This window comes from Corella eumyota, chromosome 4, assembly GCF_963082875.1.
Source record: "Corella eumyota chromosome 4, kaCorEumy4.1, whole genome shotgun sequence".
Lineage (NCBI taxonomy): Eukaryota > Metazoa > Chordata > Ascidiacea > Phlebobranchia > Corellidae > Corella > Corella eumyota.
The window spans coordinates 8,595,954-8,618,946 of NC_137493.1; the positions used below are offsets into that span (position 1 = coordinate 8,595,954).

The following is a 22,993-nucleotide window of genomic DNA, read 5'->3' on the forward strand; positions in this document are numbered from 1 at the left end:
TGCGTTATCTGCGTATATATTTTATTGAAGAATAATTTCAAAAAAATGATTAATAGTAATAACTAATTTCATTTACAGCGTTTCGCTTTCGACAATAGCAAAAATTTCCTAAGACAATTAAAGCAATTCCAGAAAACTGCAAGATTAAAAAATAAAATAACTTGAAAGCGGAGATGAACTAAAACAAAACATGGACAATGTTGTGAAGGGTTAAAAAATGTAAATGTAAATTCATTTTAAACAATACAGTGATTAAACAATATCTTAAAATAAAAAAAGTCAAATTAAATAACAAAAGAAAAAAGACAGCTCAATATGATTATAAGCAAGAATTATACAAACAAAACAAATATTTATAGCAGAAAATTGTAAATAAACAACTAAAATGTTTGCTAAGCAATGGCATTCTCTACAAACGCTCTATTTACTATATGTTAATCTCGCGGGGTATACTGCATATATTTTACGCGGATGAGTATTATTTACCTCATCAATACACATTGTGCAATGACGTCATAATTACCCTTGACTACGTCACTATTTACACACCAGTTACGTTTTGTAATTACAATACCAAGTTTTTGGTTAAAAATTTAGTATACTTATGACATATTTTAAATTTTGTGACGTCATTAGTTAGTAATTTTTGTAACAGCGAAGGTTTTATTGTGACGTCATCCCAAATTAGAATAAAAAACTTAATCAGAGTAAACGAAGTTGTTCCAATATTTTACGACAATGATTGGGGTTATGAATTCCTGAGTCAACTAAATCTTGCTCTGATATTTCACTATATATTCAAAAAAAACATAAATATTTGATAAATTTTAAAATAAACTTAAAAATGTATTCATATATAAAAAACTTAAAAAAAATGGTAAAATCATTAGAAATTCAAAATAAAAAAAATTTTTTTTTTTTTTTAAATAAATACGAAATATTTTTCTGACCTTAAAAACTCAATGCTGTCCCACCCATTTTGTTTAAGATCTGAGGTGTAATGTTGAAGATTTAATCTTGTTAGGAACTCTTCAACTGACGCTGGTCGTCCTAATTAAATTACAAGTTCAAAATAAAACCACCAAAAATTATCATATTTCGATAACTTTTATATTAAATATGTAAAAAATACTTAAACACATTTTTACAAGTATAAAAATTAAAATGCAGCATATAAAAAAAAAGATATCTATATACCTGTAGTTTTAAAATATAAATTTATATACTTAAGTGGGTAACATTTACATAACACTTAATTTAATTCATTAAATACTTAAAAAGTTAAAATATTTATTTTTGGTAAGCATATAGTTAAGGCTAGGTTTAATATAATAACTACTAATAATAAACATCAAACTATTTACAAAAATTCCGTTTTATTACTGAACCAAATTAATTAAAATATCATTACCACGCAAATAGCATTGAAAAAAATAATCTTTTGTTTGAAAAATAAATAAATAAAATTTATCTCAAAATTTCCAGACAGGCCACAATATAAAGCCTAATTAAATATCATAAAAGATTAAGTAAAACCACAAAATGACAACTTATAATTATCTTTAAACATTTACCTTCCGTATTGATTCTTAAAAGACTATTCCCCACAGGCAGCTTCTAAAAATTATAAAAAATAAAATCAAACAATTAATAAATAAACAAAATTAAAACCACGAACTTCATTAAAATCTTTTGTATTCCTAAAAAATATTAATGTTAAAAAAAAAACATTAACGCAGCGGCAGCGTGGTATATTGGTTAAAACACTTGGCTTTACATAAGGTTTTAATCCCTACTGCTCTCATTGACCCAGAAATCAAGCAGCAGAATAAATATTTAGCAATGAACAAGCTAACTAATGGGCTTCTTTAAAACCCTTAAGTTTTCTTTATTATATTTAGTATAAATAAATACAAAGAAAACTAATTACAAATTTTTTATTTACAAAAAAAAATTATTTACCATAATTAATTCCTCGTTCAAAGACTTTCCAACATTTTCGAACTCAGCCAATGCTTCATCCAATATATCATGCGCTTTCGCAACACTAGGGGTCCTTTTTACCCCTGGGGATTGATTAAAGGTGGGTGAATGGTTACCCCGAATAACAGGTGAGGGTAAGTTGGGTTTCCTGCCAATGTTGGGACGAGGGGAAGGCCGAGTAGGAGCTTGTTTCATCCCTAATTGAACACAAATTTCATATTACATTCTAATTCTACTACAAAACATGTCTATTTGGTAAATAAATTGTAATATATTAAATATATAAATTAAAAGCAGACTTTAAGCCCCAAATTTACATACAAAATATTACTAATTAGATTCAGATTTAACCTATTATAAATTTGTTTATAATTTATATTACTTGTTAAACCAATACAAAGACTCTGTTAAAACATTATTTTAAATAAAAATACTGGTTAAACATAATATTAAACTTTAAACTTGTTAAAAATAAAATATATTAACAAAACAACACATTTACATTAGTTTACGAAATAAATTATTATTAAAATAAGGTTAATTTAAAAAACAAAAACCTGTTAATTTAATTCCTGTTTGTGCCTTAGTTGGAGATGGGTTAATATCTTCATATTTTCCTAAAGTTTTTAACTCAGGAACATCCTCATATTGGGGGGCAATGGATTTGTTGGGTGAGTTATTTGGGGGTGAAGTTCTTATGTTTGGTCTTGCTATCGCATCAGGGTCAGCATATTCATTTTCAGCTAAAAAAAATAAAAGTTATTATTGTTTGAAGAAATGTTTATACAAAATATTTAATTTAAAAAAGAATGTTAATTATTAAAAAATGGATGTATTCAATAATCTATTTTAATTATTTATAGATATATAACAAAGCTTGCTTGACGATATTTTAAATATATGTATGACCAATAATATTTATTATAATTGCCCAACAATGAAGCTGCTGATTTGGTGTTGGCTTAGCAGGAGTTTACTGTTTACAGCGCCTTACTCAAGAGTGCTACAGCATATGAGGAGTGGGGATCAACATCACAACCTCATGTAGTGTAGCAAGTGTTGCGACTACTTAACCACTCCGACAAGTAAATGTATAGATTTACAAAATAAATAAAAATGAAGTGGTGCCTGTGTAAATTTTCGCAAGCAAGTATTAGTCAAGAGTTGCAACTTTTACACAACAATTAAAATGACAAACAAAGACTAAGTTATTAACCAATTAAATTATATTTTTTAACAAAACTAAAATAATTTTTTTTTAATTTTTACCATCAGGTACACCACCGTAAACAGCAACTTCTGGGACATTTGATTTATTTCCCATTTGCTTTCCAACTTTTCCCTTTTGGGGTAATAAACCGGGTAATGATCTCTTTGGAGACCTAAAATTATTACAAAAATACTGCTTATAGCAAAAATACACACTTATTGATTTGGTCAAAAAAAATTAAAAATTTTTTTTTTTAAATAACTAAAAAATTAAAACAGTAAAATTAACAATCTTACAAAGCTCTATTTCTAGGTGCAGCCTTAATAGCAACAGCTTTACTGCTTTCTGGTATATCTGAATAAGCTTCTTCAATCTAAAAATTTAATTTCGAATTAAAACCGCTTTTTTACATTATTTAAAAACAAATTTAAGTTAAAAAGTTTGCTATAAATTAATACTTCGCATTTTTACATACATTTTTTTTAGTTTTTTTACGAATCTATTTTAAAAACAAACCATTTTTTTAATTACTCGTTACCGATTTTTTAAATGACATGCAATTTTAAGATAATACTCAATCAATTTTTTTTAGACTCCTTAATTAATATATTTGTTAGGTAGGTTTTACCTTATTATGTCTAATCATATTTTGCATATTAAGGTTTTTAAATAATAAAAAAAATGTAATATTTCCCTGTACAACTAGGTTTTTAATATAGATACAATAGTATTATTATGGTAATAAAGAAAAATATTCAAAATAATATATTTACCTGATATCTTCCATCTGTATCTCTCTGGATGAAGTCATAAGTTTTATCTTTCCTGGACTGTGGCACATCCCTGTTTAAAAGTAAGAATAATTTAAAACATTCAAAAAAAATTATTTTCTATTATTTTTAAGAAAAATATTCTAGTATAAATATAAAATTCCACCTTGCTTTGACCAGCATCCTTCCTCTGATCGATCCTGTGTCTTCTCCCTTCCTCGTTAATTTTTCCTCAAAGCTCTGAGGGGAAGTCCCTATCATGGACCTTAGGGCCAGAACACACTCAGCTACAAATGCGTTTGTGTTTTTTACAAAAAAGTTTTTGATTTTTTTTTCCGGACAAAATGAACTTTGTGATATTAGATTTTTTTAAATCTGTTACATGGTTATAGGCTAAACAAAAGTAAGAACTGTAAATGTTGTCTTAAAAGTGACTTAAAATGTTGTCATTTGCTACCAAACCTTTTTGAATTAATATTAAACAAAAGATAATAAAACAAAGATCACAGAAAAATTATTATATGGCATATCTAAACAAAACCAAAATCACTGATAAATTTTTGAAACCTATAAATTCTGGTTTATAGAACCAATATTTATCAAGATATAATAAGGTTTAATTATTCAAAACAAAATACTGAACAATGAAATAAAATAATTTGATCACCATGAACTTCATTGTCATCTTCAGACTTGATAGAAACAAGAATATGTTGATCAACAAGGTAAGCTCGATCACTAATAATGGGTTTCAACACTTCAATGCTCTCGTTGTTCCAACATATTTGAACATGGTTGTTCATGTGTTCACATGATGAGAATTTTGTGTTTCGCTGACTTCTGACAGGCTCTAAATTTGTTGATGGCTTTTTAATTATTTTTATTGTTTAAGTTGTTACTTTTTTTTTTATTTACCGCAAAGTTAAATTAGTTTTTTTTATGGTATAATTTAATTCCCAAGTTTATAAACAGTTTTTATAAAATTAATTTTTTAAATAAATAATAATCAAAATAACTAGCCAATTTTTTATTTATGGGTTTGCTTAAGTTATGCACAAAAATCCAACTAGTCTTTTCTTAAAACAGGTAATTTTAATTTTATTATCTAAAACCTATAAATTTAAATGTGGACTTAAAATAAATAAAACAATAAACTATTATCAAACTATAAGTTTTAAGTAAAATATTTCTTTTAACTTACTAGTAAGGCACAATGAATGAAATTGGAGATAGAAAGTGCTTTTACCAGGAGCTTTTAAAACTATTTCAACTTGTTCAAAATTGATTGAACCCTGCATAGAACTGCTTGATGAAGCAGAAATACCTGAAATTTAACAAAAATGTTTGTTTTTAATCAAATTGTGGGACGAATTAAAACATAAAAAATAGATTTACCTTCATTAGAAACGTATTGGCCTCTGACACCAACTTTGAAGTTCGAGAATAATGGAGAATGATCGCTTGTCATGATATCTTCACTACAACCTATATTGAAGTAAAAATGAATAGGTTAGTTACAACTTTCAGTAATTTAATTTTACTTAGCAAATTAAAATATTTTTTATCAGTACTGACAATGACTTCCGAAAATCTTTATTTTCTTACAAAAGTTTAATTAAAAAATGTTTCTTTATATATTAGGCTGCAACATTATGCTAAAAACAATGATATATTAAGCTTTAATTTTAGAAGATGGAAAGTAGTACTTTACTTGTTAGTTAAAAAAAATGTTTTACTCAAAAATTTTACTAAAAATTTTAATTTCTATATTTACCATAAGCATGGCACTCATTATGGGTTTCTGGGTAAGATTTTTTCATAACTCGATCACACCATGATGGAACATTTATTTTAATTCCTGTTTTCTTGACTTTCATGTAAGCATAAACCTCCCTTGTACCTCTTTCATACCTGTATGTTGGTGGGAAACCTATCTCTTCCTCATCTTAAAACAAGAAAAAATGTTTTTAATATAAAAAAAATTCATAAAAGGTAGTAAGGTCTGGGGTTTAGGTGGCAACAACGCCATAGTGTTCTACATTAGGCCTTTGCAAAAGTTTATATGCAACTAATCAGGTTGACTTAATCTACATTTAAAAAAGACTTTATGTATGTTTTTGTTTTTAGATCTTCAGAATAAAAAACTGCCGTCGAGATGCATGGGCAAATTATAATAGAAAAATATTTGTTATTATCCTATTACACTAAGCAATGTGAATGTTGGCAGACGGATGGGTAAAAAAACAGAATTTTTTGGGCAGGCATTTTACTAAAACTAGTTCAACGAAAAAAAAAAAGTTTTTTAAAACTTTTCAACAAACATAATTATGCATACAAAAAACTAGGAAACATTTTTTCTCTACAGATTAAATGGACTTACTAAATCCATAAAAACATTTGTTAGAATCTTTATCTCTTCTTAATTGATCAACTTTCATTAAAGTATTTAAATCTTGTCTATTTAAATTGCTCATTATTTCTTGGTAATCCATCTCTAACCTGTAACAAGGTTCCATTTTTAAATTTTTAACACCCATTTAAAAGATTAAACAATAAAAAATACCTGGATACTATTATCCAACAATAAAAAATAGTAAAGTTAAAAAACAAGTATTTTTGTACATATTGTTAATGTAATGGAAGAACCATTTTATGGCCTAAACATTGTCTCGAATTGGTTTTGGCAGTATGGAATATTAATAGTTACAATTGACCAATAAATAATTTGGTAATTAGTATTTGGCTTATAAGAAGTTGATACATGTATCACACAGAAGCATTACAGCATGGAAGCAGTAGGAATCAAACCCAGAATCTATTAAACTAAAAATTTTTACCACTAAACAATTTAACCATGTAAATAAAAAGCATAACTAAATCCAATTTAAGGTAATTTTTTTTAAAATTTTTATTACCTGTAATTTAAATCTCCCAGAAAATAAAGATGATCGAATCTATTTGAAAGATCAAAAGCACTAAGCCTATCTTCACCCAGATTGAGGTTACGCATGATATCATGATAGTTTTGGTTTCTCCTGTATAAGTGTAAAAACAAGTAAGCCAAAAAGCACAGGAAATTGAGCCCATTTAAAAATATAAATTAAGTTACTTCCTATTATTTAAAATAAAGGCAAGCAATTATAACGTGGTTGTGGTGTTAAATTAAAACCAATTGACGTTATACAGACTTCAACATTATACTTACATCAAATAAATAATTACTTATAAATTAAAGTATAAATAAATATTTAATATTGAACAAGACTTTCTTTTTGAACCAGTGCAAACGTGTAATAACTACGTTAAATTAAAAATCGGAAATAAAGTAATAAATTTATGTAACATTACTACAATAAAATTTAAACTTTAATTTATTCAATTATTTAAAAAAATTGATTAAAAACTTAAGTCAAAAAACAAAACATTTTTTACCTCACACACTTTTCGGCACCCGATGTTAGATGAGCGTTAATAAAACAAAATGAAGTTCCACCAAACTGAAATGAAACAGCAACTGCTCCTTTATTTCCAAGTGCATTCGCTATTCCTAGAAACAAAAATACAAAAAAATAACACCAAAAAAATTAATTTTAAAATTTTTTAAACTTAATATTTAGAACACGAATAATGAGTATGTAATGCTGTTTAATATAAAAAATTATAAAAAATATTTTTTTAGGTTGCAAAGTAAAAAGATTATTGGTAGAAAGAACAAATTATTTACAATAAAATTAATGACTGTAAACAAATATTGTATTCGCTCGAATGAATCTTTAATAAAATTACAGATAACTAACATATGGCAAAATATGAATGATAATACTAAAGAGAAACATTACTAATAAATTACCTATGTACACTACAAAGTCCAAGTGTAATAAAGATTTTATTACTTGGTTAACAATTATACCTGTTTTTACTGTAGAGGTTCTTACATGACTTATCCTATTCTTATGTTCTTCCTTCACAAAAATGAGAATTTTGATATGCCATAAAGCATCCATTGCAATCTAAAACATTGTACAAAATTAAAAATATTAAAATAATTAGTATTTTAGCAGCAATTTCTGAGAATTTTTTGCTCATATTAAAGTATTTATATTATTTCCTGCACCTGGCACAGTATGACCTTTTTAAATGTTGTTCCAGATATTGACCAAAAAGATAATAAATTACATAAACTTTAAATGTAAGAAATTTTTATTGCATATAAAAACACAGACCTTACAAAATCAAAAGCGTATTTTATGAATTAGGGTAGCATTAGCTTTTTGCATAATATTACCCTTACATTAATGTAATATGTTTATTAATGAACCCTGCCACAAGAAAAACTTATATTTTAAGAATGTTACAATACTCGTCAAAGAAATATCTAACCATTAACTTTTAATTGAATACATTTTTTATGTAGAGTAAGTTTAATTCTTATTAATATATCCAAGTTTCAAGATTCAAAGGAATTTCAAGGTATAGTAACTATTTTACTCACCAAATGAAAGTTAGCCTGTGTTACTTCATGCACCGTGTCCATGACTTTGTGCATCCACTCCTTTTCGGGTAACCCAGTTTCTTGGGTCCCTACTACGTAGATATCATGGGGAATCCCCTGCAGGGAGGGGTCCAAACACTTACCCAACCCGCTGCATAGAAACCAGGAGCTTATGTCCGAAGGTGGGATTGCGTCCCCTGCATATTAAAAAAGTATTTAAAAAATTTTACTATCTGAAAAAAGGTAACCAAGTCATTAAGCACAATATTAATTAATTAGAGTTAGAATCAAAACTAAAAAAAATAATTTTTATTTAAATTACGATAAAATTCACAAAAATATTTTTACCCATGTTCCAAGAACCACAAAAAATTGAAACACAATCTGGTTCCTTTAAGTTGCTCATTACATTTCGAACATGTTGCATTAACTGACAAAATGCTTCTCGATCTGGACTTTTCTCAAACATAAAATCCTTTTTCTTGTTTCCTTCAAGCACAATTCCAAGTTTGCTTTTCGATTTGTTGTTTTTGATAATCTGCAAAACTAAATTAAAATGTCAGATTTTAGTTGAAAATAAAAAAAATTGTTTTTGAACAAAATTTTACCCGTCCGTATCTTATTCTAACTTGTGGATATTGATAAATATTTAATGATATTACACATACTATTAAAAAATTGATTATTTTAGATTACAATGTGCAAATCTCAGTTTAGTTATAATAATTAATGAGTTGTTTAATAAAATAAATTTAAATTTTAAGAAAAGCATAATTTGGATAACTACCCAAACAACACAACAATATTTTATATATTGCATAAGTGTTTACTCTATTAAAAAGATTCCTTTACTTTTGTATTACTTCCTTCTTTCAGTTAACTGCAACCTTATAACCTATATTGTTTAGTAAATTAAATACAGTTGGCTAAGCGTGTATTAAAAACAGGCTTTTGCAGTATTTTAGAGCAAAAATTATACAATAAACATTTTAAATACCATTATAAAAAACCTTTTTTTTTAAAAGTCATAAAGTTTAAAACTTTGTAAAAATGTATTTAATAAAAGTTCATAAATTTAAAAGTTTGTTAAAATCTATTAAATAAAAATTTAAAAAAATCTAGTTGATATTGGTTGTAGTATTAAAACTTAAGCTTGGTTATATTATTATTTGAATGATTGTTGTACAAAAAGTAACAAAAAATAATAAATGATTAAAAACCTTTTGTGTGATGATAGTCAATTTGTCCATCAGGTTTTATTATAGTTAACTTGCCCGTGTTGACATTTATTTTAAGTTTTTGTTTGTTGTAAGTCTTTAATGCTGTTTCTTGCTTAACCTACGCACATAAATATAATTTAAAATTAAAGTATTATTATATATATGAATCCTAAATTTTTTTTGCATATTTTCTCAAATAATGATTTTTCCATTAAAAAAAATAGTTTAAGTTGAAAAAAACCTACACAAAGAAATATGAAAAATTAAATTTACAAAAAGTTACCTCAAAAATTTTCTCAGTAAGAGGTACAATAGTTTTTGATAATTTTCGAACATTTTTTTGCTTCGAAGTGGTGGAGGCCAAGCCTAACGAACTCTAAACATAAAAAAAAATTATAATTTGAATTTATAATAACATAGCTAAAGAATATTTAATGCAAAGAAAGTTTAAATAAAACATTTAATCCTAATAAAAAAATAAGCAAAAAAGTTAAAAATTAAAAGATATAGTTGATAAAACAATGCATGAAAAATAAGTTGTGAGAATGCTGGCATAGTTCATAATAATTTTAAAAGCAACAATAGAATGAGCAAACAAAAGGTTTCCTTATACATTAATATCATGCGGAAAAAACAAACAGGCAGAGTGAAGCCCAGAAACAGAAACTGGTTTAAAATTAAATTAAAACCAGAAAAAATATTTACCAAGCAACTTGATTTGCTCGTAAAAAATATTTTAAATAAAACAAAATTAAATAATTTTTTTTTAATTCGTTCTCGCATTTATACACTTACAACAAGCTTAAATAGCATTAACTTAAAATGTTTTCTTTTATTTACCTGTATAGTACCACATGCTTGACTGTTAAGAGATTTAACAACAGCTTGACAGTCTGCAAGTTTTCTTAAAAAAGTCTCTAAATCCACATCTTCGTCCTTAAAATATAATTCAGTTTTTTTAAACGTTTGCTTAATAACAAATGTTTAACAAAGTAAATGATAATTTTAATCTAATAGCAAAACCACAAAATTTTTAAAACAAAATGTGGTTAAGTTCAAATAAATAAGAAGCCATGTTAAAAGTAAAAGTTTATATTAATAACTAACTTCCTTATTTAATAATTAACCGTTTTTATTATTGTATAATAATAATTTGAATGCCACTTACTCTATTGTATTCATGGGATGGTTTTGGCTTAGAAGAAAGATCGAACAATTGCCGCAAAACGTCAATTTTTAGATAAAATTTTTCTAGTTCACTGAAAAAAGAATAAATGTATAAAAAACAAAAAATTACTTATAGCCTATTCAGTTAATATTAATAATAACACTAAAAAAATAAAACTCTGGGATTAAATATCTAAAAGAAGTTGTACTTTCAAATAAATATTATTTATTACCATAATAAAAATATAGCCAGTTTATAGTAACAGCAAAAAAATATTTTTTAAATTTAAAAAAAAAAATTATATAATTAATTAAAAAAAAACATAATAAATAAAATAACACCTTTGAAAAGCTACCGCTTCTCTTGCAAGAAGAGTTTGTAGTTCAGCACATTGTACAGTTCCTCGTTTAACACTTTTAATATCAGACATTAGGCCCCCCTCTGATATATATTGGACCACAATGCTCATAAATAATTTTAACTTGGAATCACTAAAACATGAATATTTGTTTAATAATGTATACCAGCACTATGCCTTTTTGCTATAAAAATCTTATGTAAAGTGTTTATGTTAGGTTTTAAATTTGATATAGAGCTATATTTAAATAATAATATGTTACGAACTAATTTTTACTATAAGTTTACATAAGTTTATAGAGATGATCACCCTATGTAATGTTCGCTACTCTGTTTTTTTAAGTTTTAATTTTATATTTTGCAGATAGAGTTTATAAACCTGATTGAATTGATTTCAGTTATCCTAGAGTTCAGTTTATCTTGTAATTCATTTTCTTTATTAATTCCAACAGCAGCATTACTGTTTTGTTGGATTGGTGGTTTAGGTAAAACTACTTTGTTAAGTGGTCTTGGAGCCTCTCTAAATATATAATATTAAGATTTTTTTTTCTAAATATATTATTTAAAAATAAAAAAAATTATTTAAAAAAGCTACATTTGCTATTTTAGAAAAATTCTATGGGGTAATTTTTAATTTATTTTTTGTATTATTTAATTTTACAAATACTGCTTAATAAGTATAAACCATCTTTGTATTAAATTTCTTACAAAAGTTAAATAAAAATCCATTTATAAAAATACAGGAAATTCAAGTTTTCAACAACAGCTTTAACAAATATGTTTGTTTACTAAATAAATGACAGCACCTCGTCGGAACAGGCGGTAAGTCCCTAAAAGTTGGAGATTTTTCAGTCGTGTGAGGAGTTGAAGTGGTGGGAGCAGCAGAAAAAAAATCGGTGGGCATCACTTTTATACCTCCTTTTGAGATAGGAACCACACGAGATGAAGAGGGTAATGGGGTATTTTGAGGGGGTGGAGGGGGAAGGGCATCAGTTCGAATATGTTTGTCTAGATTAAACTTTTAATTTTTCCACGTTTTTAAATTATATAAAAAAATATTCTAAATTAGATAAAATATGGGCATTTGTTACTTTAATTTTTTTTTTTTAAATTTGAAATTTTTTACAACATAAATTAAAAATTTTTAATTTTGTTGCTTATTCGAAAGTGATGAAATTTTTTACCCCCAACGTTAAACATGGGTGAAGAAGGAACCTCAAGTCCAACTGGGTTAGTTAAACCACAAACTAAACCATTTTGTGAGCTGTAATATTCACGAATAAGATCATTTAAACATACAAACTGTCTCTGTTGAACTCCTTTTAATGTCTAAAAACAAATATATCATTCGAAAGCATATTTTAATAAGCAGCAAATTTAATTTTTGTGACTTAATTTATCCTTTATTTAAAAATGACAATATTGTTGGCCATTTGTAAAACAAGTTTTACCCTTTTTAAAAATAAGCTTGTTAAAATAAAAATACAATTTTAAATTGTATTTTTTTTTTTAATTGGAAGACAATTTTAAATCTTAGTACAAAAAATGATATAGAAATAACTTACTTGAACTGCAAGCATTCTATTTTCTGTTGGTAGAACGCGATAAGTATGCACAGTTTTCTGGTGTCTAGAAATCAACAAATATTTTTTAATAAAAATACTTCACAGGCATATATATCAAACCTCAAAACATTTTAAAATGATGCATATTTATCTGTGATATTTAACTTCTACCATTATATACCACAAGGCTAATATAAACATTGTTGATTACTTACAAAACACTTAAGGCATATGCTCCAGATATAGTTTCACTTGCCCTGACCACAAAACTACCATCAACACCAGCATTCTGAAGCATTTCTTCTGCTTTTTGTCGACTAAGACGACTGTGATACCATTTCTCCTCGGACATTATTCAGTTTTTAGTTTTTAATAGGCTCAGAACTGCTTTGGAAAGTAAATTTTACATTAAAAAAAAACAAAACAAATTAAAAAAATAAATTACCACGTCTGCACGTTGTAAACATATATTTTGTTATAAAAATATTTCTTTGTTAACTTTCGTTACATTCCTTTTAATTTAACTAAACAACGCTAACGAAAACTGTACCCACCTATGACCTATGCTACTTACACAAAAAAAAGTAAAAACGGTTGAAACCTGTAAAAATATACAACATGCACATTTACACATAGCCAAAAACGTAAGCCTATACACTTCCCTTCTCTATATCGAAAATACTTCCGCATCGCATTTTAAGTTTCTTTGCATAACACAACAACACTGCTTTAAGTGCCGATTACTGTAGTGTAAAGTCACGTGCATAAACATTACATCTTTAAGTTGTGGTTATCCTCACTATAAATAGCGTTTTATTAAATAGTTTTGACGGTTATAAAAACAAAAAATAAAATTAATTTAATTGTCATTAGCTTAAATAATATAAAAAAGCACAACAAGCTATACACATTAATTTTTAACAAAGGCTAATGTGATGTCACATAAAGAAAAACTTTACTAAAAAAGTACGAAAAAATTAAAAACTTTATTATCAAAAATCTATTTTATCGTTCACACGTAAAAATAAATTTAGATAAATTGCTAGTAAATTTTAGAATTTATTCTATTTATACTAATCAGTATATATCAAGCAAAATGGGAAATTGTTGTAGTGGATGTAAAAAGCCGAGAGAAGAGGAGGTTTGTATGCAATTTAAATAAAAGCTTGTTAAAAAATTAATTTTAGTTTTTTAATTTTTTTAATTTACACTTGAATTAACAGCCGTGTAGATCATAATGTATAAGAAATGTTATGTTCTTTGCAAAAATGTTGATAAAGTAACTCTATGTTATTATAAATAATAAATATAGATATATTTTTTTATTTAATTAGGATGTAGAAATGATAATTGGCATGCCAGTTGTCGGTAGTTCTACGTCTAAAACACCAGTGGTCAAAGTTACAATTGAAAATGAAATTGAAGGTAAAATTGTACCTTGTGACAAGAGCAATGTAGAGGAGATAGTAGTTAAGAGTAGCGCACTCTTCTCACCAAAATTGGTTGAGGTAATTTTATTTTTTTTATAATACATTAGTTTTAAACCTGTCACTTAAAAACAGAAAGCTAATATCCTTTAGACATTTTAAAACTGAGTTGGAGTATATATAATATGCCTATTTTTAATTTTATTATTTATAAATATCCTTTTTAGGAAGAAGCTGCGATAAAATTGGCAGATAGTTCTTTTGCACTGGTAAGTTCAGCCTAATTTCTAACGTAAACGCAACTTGCAAATAACAAAAAACATATAATTATTTATCAACATTGGTTTGTGAATGTATTAACTTTATTTTCAGAAAGACGTGCATGCTGTTAGTAGATGTGTTGCTACGTTAGTTGGGCGAGTTGATGATGAGGTATATTAGTGTTTAAAGTAAAGTGTTGTAAAGCACTAATAACACAATTCAACTTTGTACATAAAGCAAATTTGTCTGTTTAAAATCTATTTTTTTAGATTATGAAAAAGAAATGTGAAAAAACTGCCCAAGATTTTGTTAAATTGCTTTTGTTTGAAAGCATTAACGTTGTGAAGGCTGAAAATGCATTGAGAATCGCTAATGCACCAGGCCTTATCGGTCTTTTGGATGTAACAAATACAACAGCCGATGAAGTTTTATCAGATTCTGCAAGTATTTTAGGATCGACAGGCAAAACTAATACTGTCGAAGCAATTAAACCCGTTGCTGTAGCAGATATTGCAGTTGCGCAAAGCGTATTGGACAAAGCGATTGCAGCTGACCAGGTTAGTTTAGTAGCTTTTGATAATTTAATAATTGTGCCCTAGCTAAGTATAATATTGTTTAAATCTTGGATAATTAAAAGTACCAGAGTTTAAATGTTGTTTTGTATCTTGAATGGTTTAAAAATATTTCCAGGATAAAGAAAAGCGATTTGCTGCAGTTGCTAATAATTTGGTGACGTTGGTTATCAAGGGGAGCAAGGTTATTGTAGCTGCTGAAAATATCCTTGCCACTGGACAAGCACTTAACATTGCCACTGGACAGGAACTTGGCATTGTTAGCCACCCAAAATTGGCAAGTTTATCGGATACTGCCATTGCATTGACCGATAAAACGTTACTTGATTCTGTAAATGAATTGAGCTTAGTAGACTCAATGGATATCGCCCCATTATTGAACCCAACGGACGTGAAAATAATGGATGCTGGAAAAGCACAGAAAGAAGTAATCTTTAGGCACTTTAAGTTAACATTTTAACCTATTTTATAGTATGTACTTTTTTATAGAAAAATGCTTTACTGTAGAATTAGTTCGTCCATTTTATAACTATTCTTGTTTTAGATTATGAAAAAGAAATATAAAAAAACTGCCCAAGATTTTGTTAAAATGCTTTTGCTCAAAAGCGCTGATGTCGTGAAAGCTGAAAATGCATTGAAATTTGTCAATGCACCAGCCTTTATCGGTCCTTTGGATGCTACAAATGCATTAGCCGACGTGGTTTCATCAAATTCTGCAAGTAGATTGAGCTCAACGAGCACAACTAATACTGTCATAGCATTTGACGTCGTCGCCGTAGCAAATATTGCAACTGCACCAAGAGTGTTGAAAATGCCGATTCCAGCTGACCTGGTAAGTTTATCTGATATAGACAATAAATTAATCATGCACTAGCTTAGTATAATATTGTTTTTATCTTAAACTATTATTAGTAAAAGTAACAGCTTCAAATTTTGTTATTTGAATGATGGATTAAAAATATCTTCAGGAAAATGAAAAACGATTTTCTGCGATTGCTCGTGGTTTGGTGACGTTAGTTATCAACGAAAGTAAGGCTATTGTAGCTGCTAAAGATATCCTTGCTATTGGACAAGCGCTTGGCATTGTCAGCCACCCAAGCTTGACAAGTTTATCGGATACTGCCATTGCATTGACCGATAAAACATTACTTGATTCTGTAAATGAATTAGGCATGGTATGCCCAACAGATATCGCCCCATTATCAGATCCAATGGACGTGAATATATTAGATGATGGAAAGGCACAAAAAGAAGTAATTTTGGGGGGCTTTTTAAGTTTACATTTTTACCATTTTTATAAAATCTATTTTTCATAAAAAAAGTTTTTTTTTTGTAATGTTAGTTCTATTTTACAACTAGTCATCTATTTTACAACGAATCTTTTTTAGATTATGAAGAAGAAATGTAAAAAAACTGCTCAAGATTTTGGTAAATTGCTTTTGTTCAAAAGCATCGATGTTGTTGTGAAGGCTGAAAAAGCATTGAGAATAGCCAATGTAACAGGTCTTATCGATCCCTTGGATGCTACAAATGCGTCAGCCGAAGTAGTTTCATCAGATTCTTCAAGAATATTGGGCTCGACAAGCACTGTTGCAGCATTTGACAACGTTGCTGTGGCAGATATTGCAACTGCACCAAGAGTATTGGACATGGCAATTTCAGTTGACCTGGTAAGTTTATCTTACATAAACAATTAATAAAGCGTGCACTACTTCAGTATGGTGTTGTATTTATCTTAAAATATCATTTGTAAAAGTAACAGCTTTAAATTTTGTTATTTAAATGTTAGATTAAAAACATTTTAAGGAAAATAAAAAGCGATTTTCTGCGATTGCTCAGGGTTTGGTGACGTTGGTTATTAATGAGAGCAAGGTTGTTGTAGCTGCTGAAGATATCCTTGCCCTTGGACAAGCCTTGGGCATTGCCAGCTACCCAAAAATGGCAAGTTTATCGGAAATTGCCATTGCATTGGCCGATAAGACGTTACTTGATGCTACAAATGCATTAGCCGATGTACTTTCATCAAATTTTGCAAGTATATCAGGATCGGCAACCACAACTAATACTGTCACAGGATTTGAACCCGTCGCTGTGGCAGATAGTGCAGCTACACCAAGAGTGTTGGACATGGCGATTCCAGCTGACCTGGTGAGTTTATTATCTATTGACAATTCAATAATCGTGCACTAGCTTAGTAAGACATTATTAATTGTTAAAATAACAAGATTTAAATATTGTTTTGTATCTTGAATGGTTTAAAAATATTTCCAGGATAAAGAAAAGCGATTTGCTGAAGTTGCTAATGATTTGGTGACGTTGATTATTAACGAGAGTAAGGTTGTTGTAGCTGCTAAAGATATCCTTGCCACTGGACAAGCACTTGGCATTGCCACTGGACAAGCACTTGGCATTGCAACTGGACAAGCGCTTGGCATTGTTAGCCAACCAAGATTGACAAGTTTATCGGATACTGCCATTGCATTGGTCCATCAGACGTTACTCGATTCTGTAAATAAATTGGGCTTGGTATGCCCAACAGATATCGCTCCATTATTGGATCCAACAGGCGTGAATAAAATAGATGCTGAAAAGGCACATAAAAAGGTAATTTTTTTGGGCACTTTAAGTTTACATTTTAACCCATTTTATACTATGTATTTTTATAAAAAGTGTTTTTCTGTATATTTAGTTTATATTTTTTATAACTAGTTCTTTTTAGATTACGAAGAAGAAATATAAAAAAACTGCCCAAGATTTTGTTAAAATCCTATTGATCGAAAGCATTGATGTTGTAGAAGCTAAAAATGCATTAAAAATTGCCAATGCACAAGCCTTTATTCGTCCTTTGGATGCTACAAATGAATCAGCCGAAGTAGTTTCATCAGATTCTGCAAAAATATTGGGCTCGACGAGCACTGTCGCAGCATTTGACCCCGTTGCTGTGGCAGATATTGCAACTGCACCAAGAGTATTGGACATGGCGATTCCAGTTGACCTAGTGAGTTAATCTTATATAGGCAATTAATAAAGCGTGCACTACTTCAGTATGGTGTTGTATTTATCTTAAAATATTATTTGTAAAAGTAACAGCTTTAAGTTTTGTTATTCAAATGTTAGATTAAAAACATTTTCAGGAAAATAAAAAGCGATTTTCTGCGATTGCTCATAATTTGGTGACGTTGGTTATCAACGAGAGCAAGGTTGTTGTAGCTGCTGAAGATATCCTTGCCCTTGGACAAGCCTTGGGCATTGCCAGCTACCCAAAAATGGCAAGTTTATCGGATATTGCCATTGCATTGGCCGATAAGACGTTACTCGATGCTACAAATGCATTAGCCGATGTACTTTCATTAGATTTTGCAAGTATATCAGGATCCGCAAGCACAACTAATACTGTCACAGGATTTGAACCCGTCGCTGTGGCAGATAGTGCAGCTGCACCAAAAGTGTTGGACATGGCGATTCCAGCTGACCTGGTGAGTTTATTATCTATTTACAATTCAATAATCGTGCACTAGCTTAGTAAGACATTATTAATTGTTAAAATAACAAGATTTAAATATTGTTTTGTATCTCAAATGATTTAAAAAACTTTCAGGATAATGAAGAGCGATTTGCTGCAGTTGCTAATGATTTGGTGACGTTAGTTATCAAAGAAAGCAAGGTTATTGTAGCTGCTGAAAATATCCTTGCCACTGGACAAGCGCTTGGCATTGCTAGCCACCCAAGCTTGGCAAGTTTGTCGGATACTGCCATTGCATTGACCGATAAAACATTACTTGATTCTGTAAATGAAATGGTCTTGGTAGACTTAACAGCTAATGCACAGGGGTTGGTAAGTATTTTTAAACACTTTAGGTTTACATTCTGACTTTTTGTATTTATACTCTTGTTCTCTATTTTCTTTATAGAAAAAGGTTCAATTAAAATTATTAAAGGATGCTTTGTCCAACCAAAGCCCTAATCAGCTACCAGCTAAGCAGTCACCGAGTTTGCCAAGTTCTTCAGACACTGCCATTGCATTGGCCGATGAGGTATTGTTTGATTCTGTAAATGAATTGGGACTAGATGAATCCACTGACGTTGCATTTGGCTCTGATAATTTATTGGATTTGGTGAGTTTTTTATGACAATAAAGTTTAAACTAACTTAGGTTATTCACTAAAATGTTTCCGTTTGTTTATATAGGTCCAATCTTTTTAAGTGATTTTTAAAAAGAAAAGGATCGTTTGAAGTTCAAGCCCACGTTTGCTGTTCTTCAAACATTTATTTATATGTTATGTGTATTATATCTTTTTTAATAAACTGCTCAAAAATATATATTTTGTTGTTTGTTATTCTTATTATTAAAATAAGATTTCTTTCTATTACTTAAAAGTAAAAAATCAACCTTAAGTTAACGACTAAGGTATTAAATTAAGCAAACTACTGTTCAGCGAATAAGTTAGTTAGTTTTAATTATTAAACAAAATTTACTATTAAATCTTTGAAACGTTTAATTGTAAAGTGTGGGACCTAGCTTATTTTTTTGCTGACCTTTTTATATTAAAACACGCAGAACGCTACGCCAAAAAAAAACGCAACAAAACTGATAACTTAATTTATTATAAATCACCTGTAGTAATTTAAGTTTAAAAATCATTTTAAATAAACTTTTTCAAACACGAATTCACATTTCTAGATAAATTTTGACGTAAAAATGTGCAAACGCTGTTTCTTCAACATACGCTTTGACAATGTTTTCATTCGCGCTTTGACGTTTTTTTAATAATTTTATTTTATTAAAAAGTTTATTTTAATTTAGTTTGTATTCTTGTTTACTAAACCAAACCTTAGCATGACGTGAGAATTTCCTAAAAAACTATGAGACCAAAGTATAAAAAGTGCTCATTAATAAAATTGTCTTATAGCGCCTTAAATTTTTTTGTGTTTCCAATATCAACGCCAGTATAAACGCCAGAAGCGGAACCAATACTGTTTTCCTGACGATCTATGTATTTTCATAAGCGTGTTAGTATAAGCATAGATATTGTAAGAGTAAAAAAAACAGAATTCTATTTATATAATAATATACTATAGAACTTCAACCTTTGTTTAACTACAAATAAATTTTTCGCAAATTTCAAAGGTGAAAATAGCGTAACAAAATTCTCTGTTTCTTCTTTTGTGGTTATTTTATTACACACATAGATGTTCAAAAATGGGCTGTTTAAATGCATGTAGGTTTACAAAGCATTTAACCTACAATTTGGCATTTTTTTCAATTTAAAATATTCTATTTTAACAGAAGCAATTTAAGTTTATTAAAATTAAATTTTAAAAGCCTTCAATCTTACACACAACAATCGTGTTGATATTATAAAAAAATATCATTTTTTTATAAAACATTTTGCATTAGCCTAAGTTCTGGGTCAAACAATAAAATTGCCTTTTTAACAACCAAATAGCATACCTAAGTCATTTAACATAAAGTTTTACAATAATATTTACGTTAATGTAAAATAAGATTTTATGACCCAGAGCCCCAATTTCATTGGTAAGTATCACCATAGAGGTATCACGTGCAATTTCATTTCCTATTTTCTGTTGGTTTGACCATTATCCAAGCAAAGTTAAAAAATGAAAATATATGCTTCAGGCATTACAACGTAATATATTAAGTTTTAATGCAAAAAAAATTATCACTTTTTTAATTTACATGTGTCTCAATGACGTTTGGACTCAATTTAACCACGACTCTTGCTCCAGTATGATTTATGAAAATTGAAAACAAAATTAATCAAATAAATTTTTCGATATACTTTGAGCGAATTGCCAACACTACAGAGTGACAAAGCATTTATACATTTGTAACAAACAACAATATTAAAAATGACAGACTTTAATGGAAATTATGGACTTAGTGATAACGAAGTTAGCACTGGGGTAAGTTATGTAGGGTAACATAGACCATAGTCAGATATAGAGTTTATTTTCGTACTATAGACTTTATTCTGGTATTGAATATTAATTTAAAACAAAAAAATTTAATATTAAACTTTAAATTTCAGACTTCAATCATGGCCGTGGAATTTAATGGCGGCGTTGTTATTGGTGCAGATTCAAGGACTACTACTGGGTATAATTAATACTAAATTAATTTTTAGTTAAAGCATTTTAATTAACTTCTCAAATAAAATATATTATATATAAAAATGTGTGGTAATTTATGGGTACCTGTAAAACAAACAGGATCAAATAGACCGAGTGAATCAAATGTATATCAAATGGTTAGCGAATGAATTGAAAGAATCTCGTAAATTGAACCCTAACCCCAACCCTTATCCATTCAGCATAAACTTTAAACATGCAATCCACTTGATCCATTCGATCTTTTCGGTTTATTCGATTCTGTATATTTTTTAGGTATTGGTAATTTATGTCTGTAAATGATACCCATTAGCATTTGTCTGTTAACAAACTCTGAACATTTTTGGTATAAAATTTTTAATAAAAGATTAAAATTTGTAATTAATTTTTAGTGCTTACATTGCTAATCGTGTCACGGATAAGTTAACTCCAATCCACGATCGAATATTTTGTTGTCGATCAGGTTCTGCAGCTGATACCCAAGCAATTGCTGATATTGTTGCAGTTAATGTTGAATTAGACAGGTGATTATTGTTTGGATTGTTATTAAATTTCTTTAATTAAAAATTGTTATAGAAACATATTTTTTGGATGGTTTAAAGTGGTTAACTAAACTTAAATATTCTTAAATGTATTATTACTTTCTTTAAAAAAAAGTTCTTAATTATTTATGATTACTTTAATAAACCCAAAGACTTTTATCGCTAAGCTTGGTTCCTTTATTTTATGCATTTGAAGTAGTTATTTTTTTAACATTTCTTATAATATTTTCAGTATCACGATGGGTGGTTTACCCGATGTACACAAAGCAGCATCAGTTTTTAAGGAATATTGTTATGACTACAGGGATAGTTTAATGGCAGGTATTATTGTGGCTGGCTGGGACCCTAAAAAAGGAGGGCAGGTAAAAGTTTAAATGATACAATAAGTTAAAAAAATATTTTATATTGTTGCATTTAAATGCTTTTTATACCTTAAATCTTTTGTGGTGTTAACATAAATACCTCTTGAATATTAAATTCTTCAGTGCATTCGTACTAACAGTTTTGTGCTTTTTAATGAAACTCTTAAAAATATAAATGTTTCAAGGTTTATACAATTCCACTTGGTGGCATGTTAGTAAGACAACCTATTTCTATTGGTGGTTCAGGTAGTACGTATATCTATGGACATATTGATGCCACTTTTCGAGAAAATATGGAAAAAGAGGAATGTGTGAAATTCATAACAAATGGTATAATATTTAAAAATTTATTTTTTTATTATTTTTTTTAAAACAATTTTTTAAACTCTGAATTTTTTATTTTGGAAAAAATATCAATTGTAGTAAAGTACATTTAATTTTTTCTTCTTATTTTTATTAAAATTTTAACATTTTTTTCAAAAAGGGCCTTGCTAATCTATTTTAATTTTTTTATTTGTTTAGCTTTGGCACTTGCCATAAATAGAGATGGGTCAAGTGGTGGTGTTGTAAGACTTGCAATCATTACTGAAGAATCAGTTGAAAGAAGAGTTATATTAGGAAATGAGTTACCTCGTTTTTACGAAGGATAAATATGCATTTGAATTTTTAGATCAGAAATTTGAGTTCTTAAAACCCAGAGTTGGAAATGCATTAGCAGACAATTTTAAATTAACAAGCTTATATTCTGTGGGCTTATACGATGAAATTGTTTAAACGTTTTTGTATTGTATTTAATAAAAAGTTCAATAAACAACTCCTTTTTTAAATTACTATTGTATGGTTAGTTACTGTTAAAACTAGGCTACTGTAATAAATAAATTGTAAAAAAGTTGTATAAATATTTTTACACAATGTCATTGCTAGAGATTGGTTTT

General features: G+C 28.2%; 2 protein-coding genes across 2 annotated transcripts; one reads left to right on the forward strand and one right to left on the reverse strand.

The window, feature by feature from the left end:
* Positions 1–4: 4 nt before the first annotated feature.
* LOC145750020 (phosphatidylinositol 3,4,5-trisphosphate 5-phosphatase 2A-like) lies at positions 5–13,428 on the reverse strand. The gene is made up of 30 exons (XM_082565927.1): positions 13,320–13,428; positions 12,981–13,149; positions 12,766–12,829; positions 12,385–12,529; positions 12,007–12,208; positions 11,580–11,720; positions 11,185–11,334; positions 10,844–10,934; positions 10,516–10,611; positions 9,959–10,051; positions 9,676–9,793; positions 8,804–9,001; positions 8,456–8,652; positions 7,874–7,973; positions 7,396–7,510; positions 6,879–6,998; positions 6,344–6,462; positions 5,738–5,908; positions 5,359–5,448; positions 5,165–5,287; positions 4,631–4,813; positions 4,130–4,250; positions 3,967–4,036; positions 3,490–3,566; positions 3,253–3,365; positions 2,541–2,726; positions 1,963–2,180; positions 1,575–1,617; positions 951–1,050; positions 5–790 (listed from the first exon to the last, which is right to left on the reverse strand). The coding sequence occupies exons 2-30, from the start codon at positions 13,115–13,117 to the stop codon at positions 703–705; spliced, it is 3,669 nt and encodes a 1,222-aa protein (XP_082422053.1). The 5' UTR covers positions 13,118–13,149; positions 13,320–13,428; the 3' UTR covers positions 5–702.
* A 7,340-nt stretch (positions 13,429–20,768) lies between these two features.
* Positions 20,769–22,942, forward strand: LOC145750036 (proteasome subunit beta type-6-like). Its single transcript, XM_082565952.1, has 6 exons — positions 20,769–20,950; positions 21,076–21,143; positions 21,547–21,678; positions 21,929–22,058; positions 22,244–22,388; positions 22,581–22,942. The coding sequence occupies exons 1-6, from the start codon at positions 20,897–20,899 to the stop codon at positions 22,706–22,708; spliced, it is 657 nt and encodes a 218-aa protein (XP_082422078.1). The 5' UTR covers positions 20,769–20,896; the 3' UTR covers positions 22,709–22,942.
* Positions 22,943–22,993: the final 51 nt, after the last annotated feature.

Bases quoted from the DNA above. Each gene is read 5' to 3' on its own strand.
- LOC145750036 (XM_082565952.1), top strand. From the start codon at position 20,897: ATGACAGACTTTAATGGAAATTATGGACTTAGTGATAACGAAGTTAGC. The intron at 22,059-22,243 runs GTAAAAGTTTAA...AAATGTTTCAAG, and splicing joins ACCCTAAAAAAGGAGGGCAG to GTTTATACAATTCCACTTGG. The intron at 22,389-22,580 runs GTATAATATTTA...TTATTTGTTTAG, and splicing joins TGTGAAATTCATAACAAATG to CTTTGGCACTTGCCATAAAT.
- LOC145750020 (XM_082565927.1), bottom strand. From the start codon at position 13,117: ATGTCCGAGGAGAAATGGTATCACAGTCGTCTTAGTCGACAAAAAGCA. The intron at 7,974-8,455 runs GTGAGTAAAATA...ACAATGTTTTAG, and splicing joins CACAGGCTAACTTTCATTTG to ATTGCAATGGATGCTTTATG. The intron at 5,288-5,358 runs GTAAATCTATTT...GTTAAATTTCAG, and splicing joins CCAATACGTTTCTAATGAAG to GTATTTCTGCTTCATCAAGC.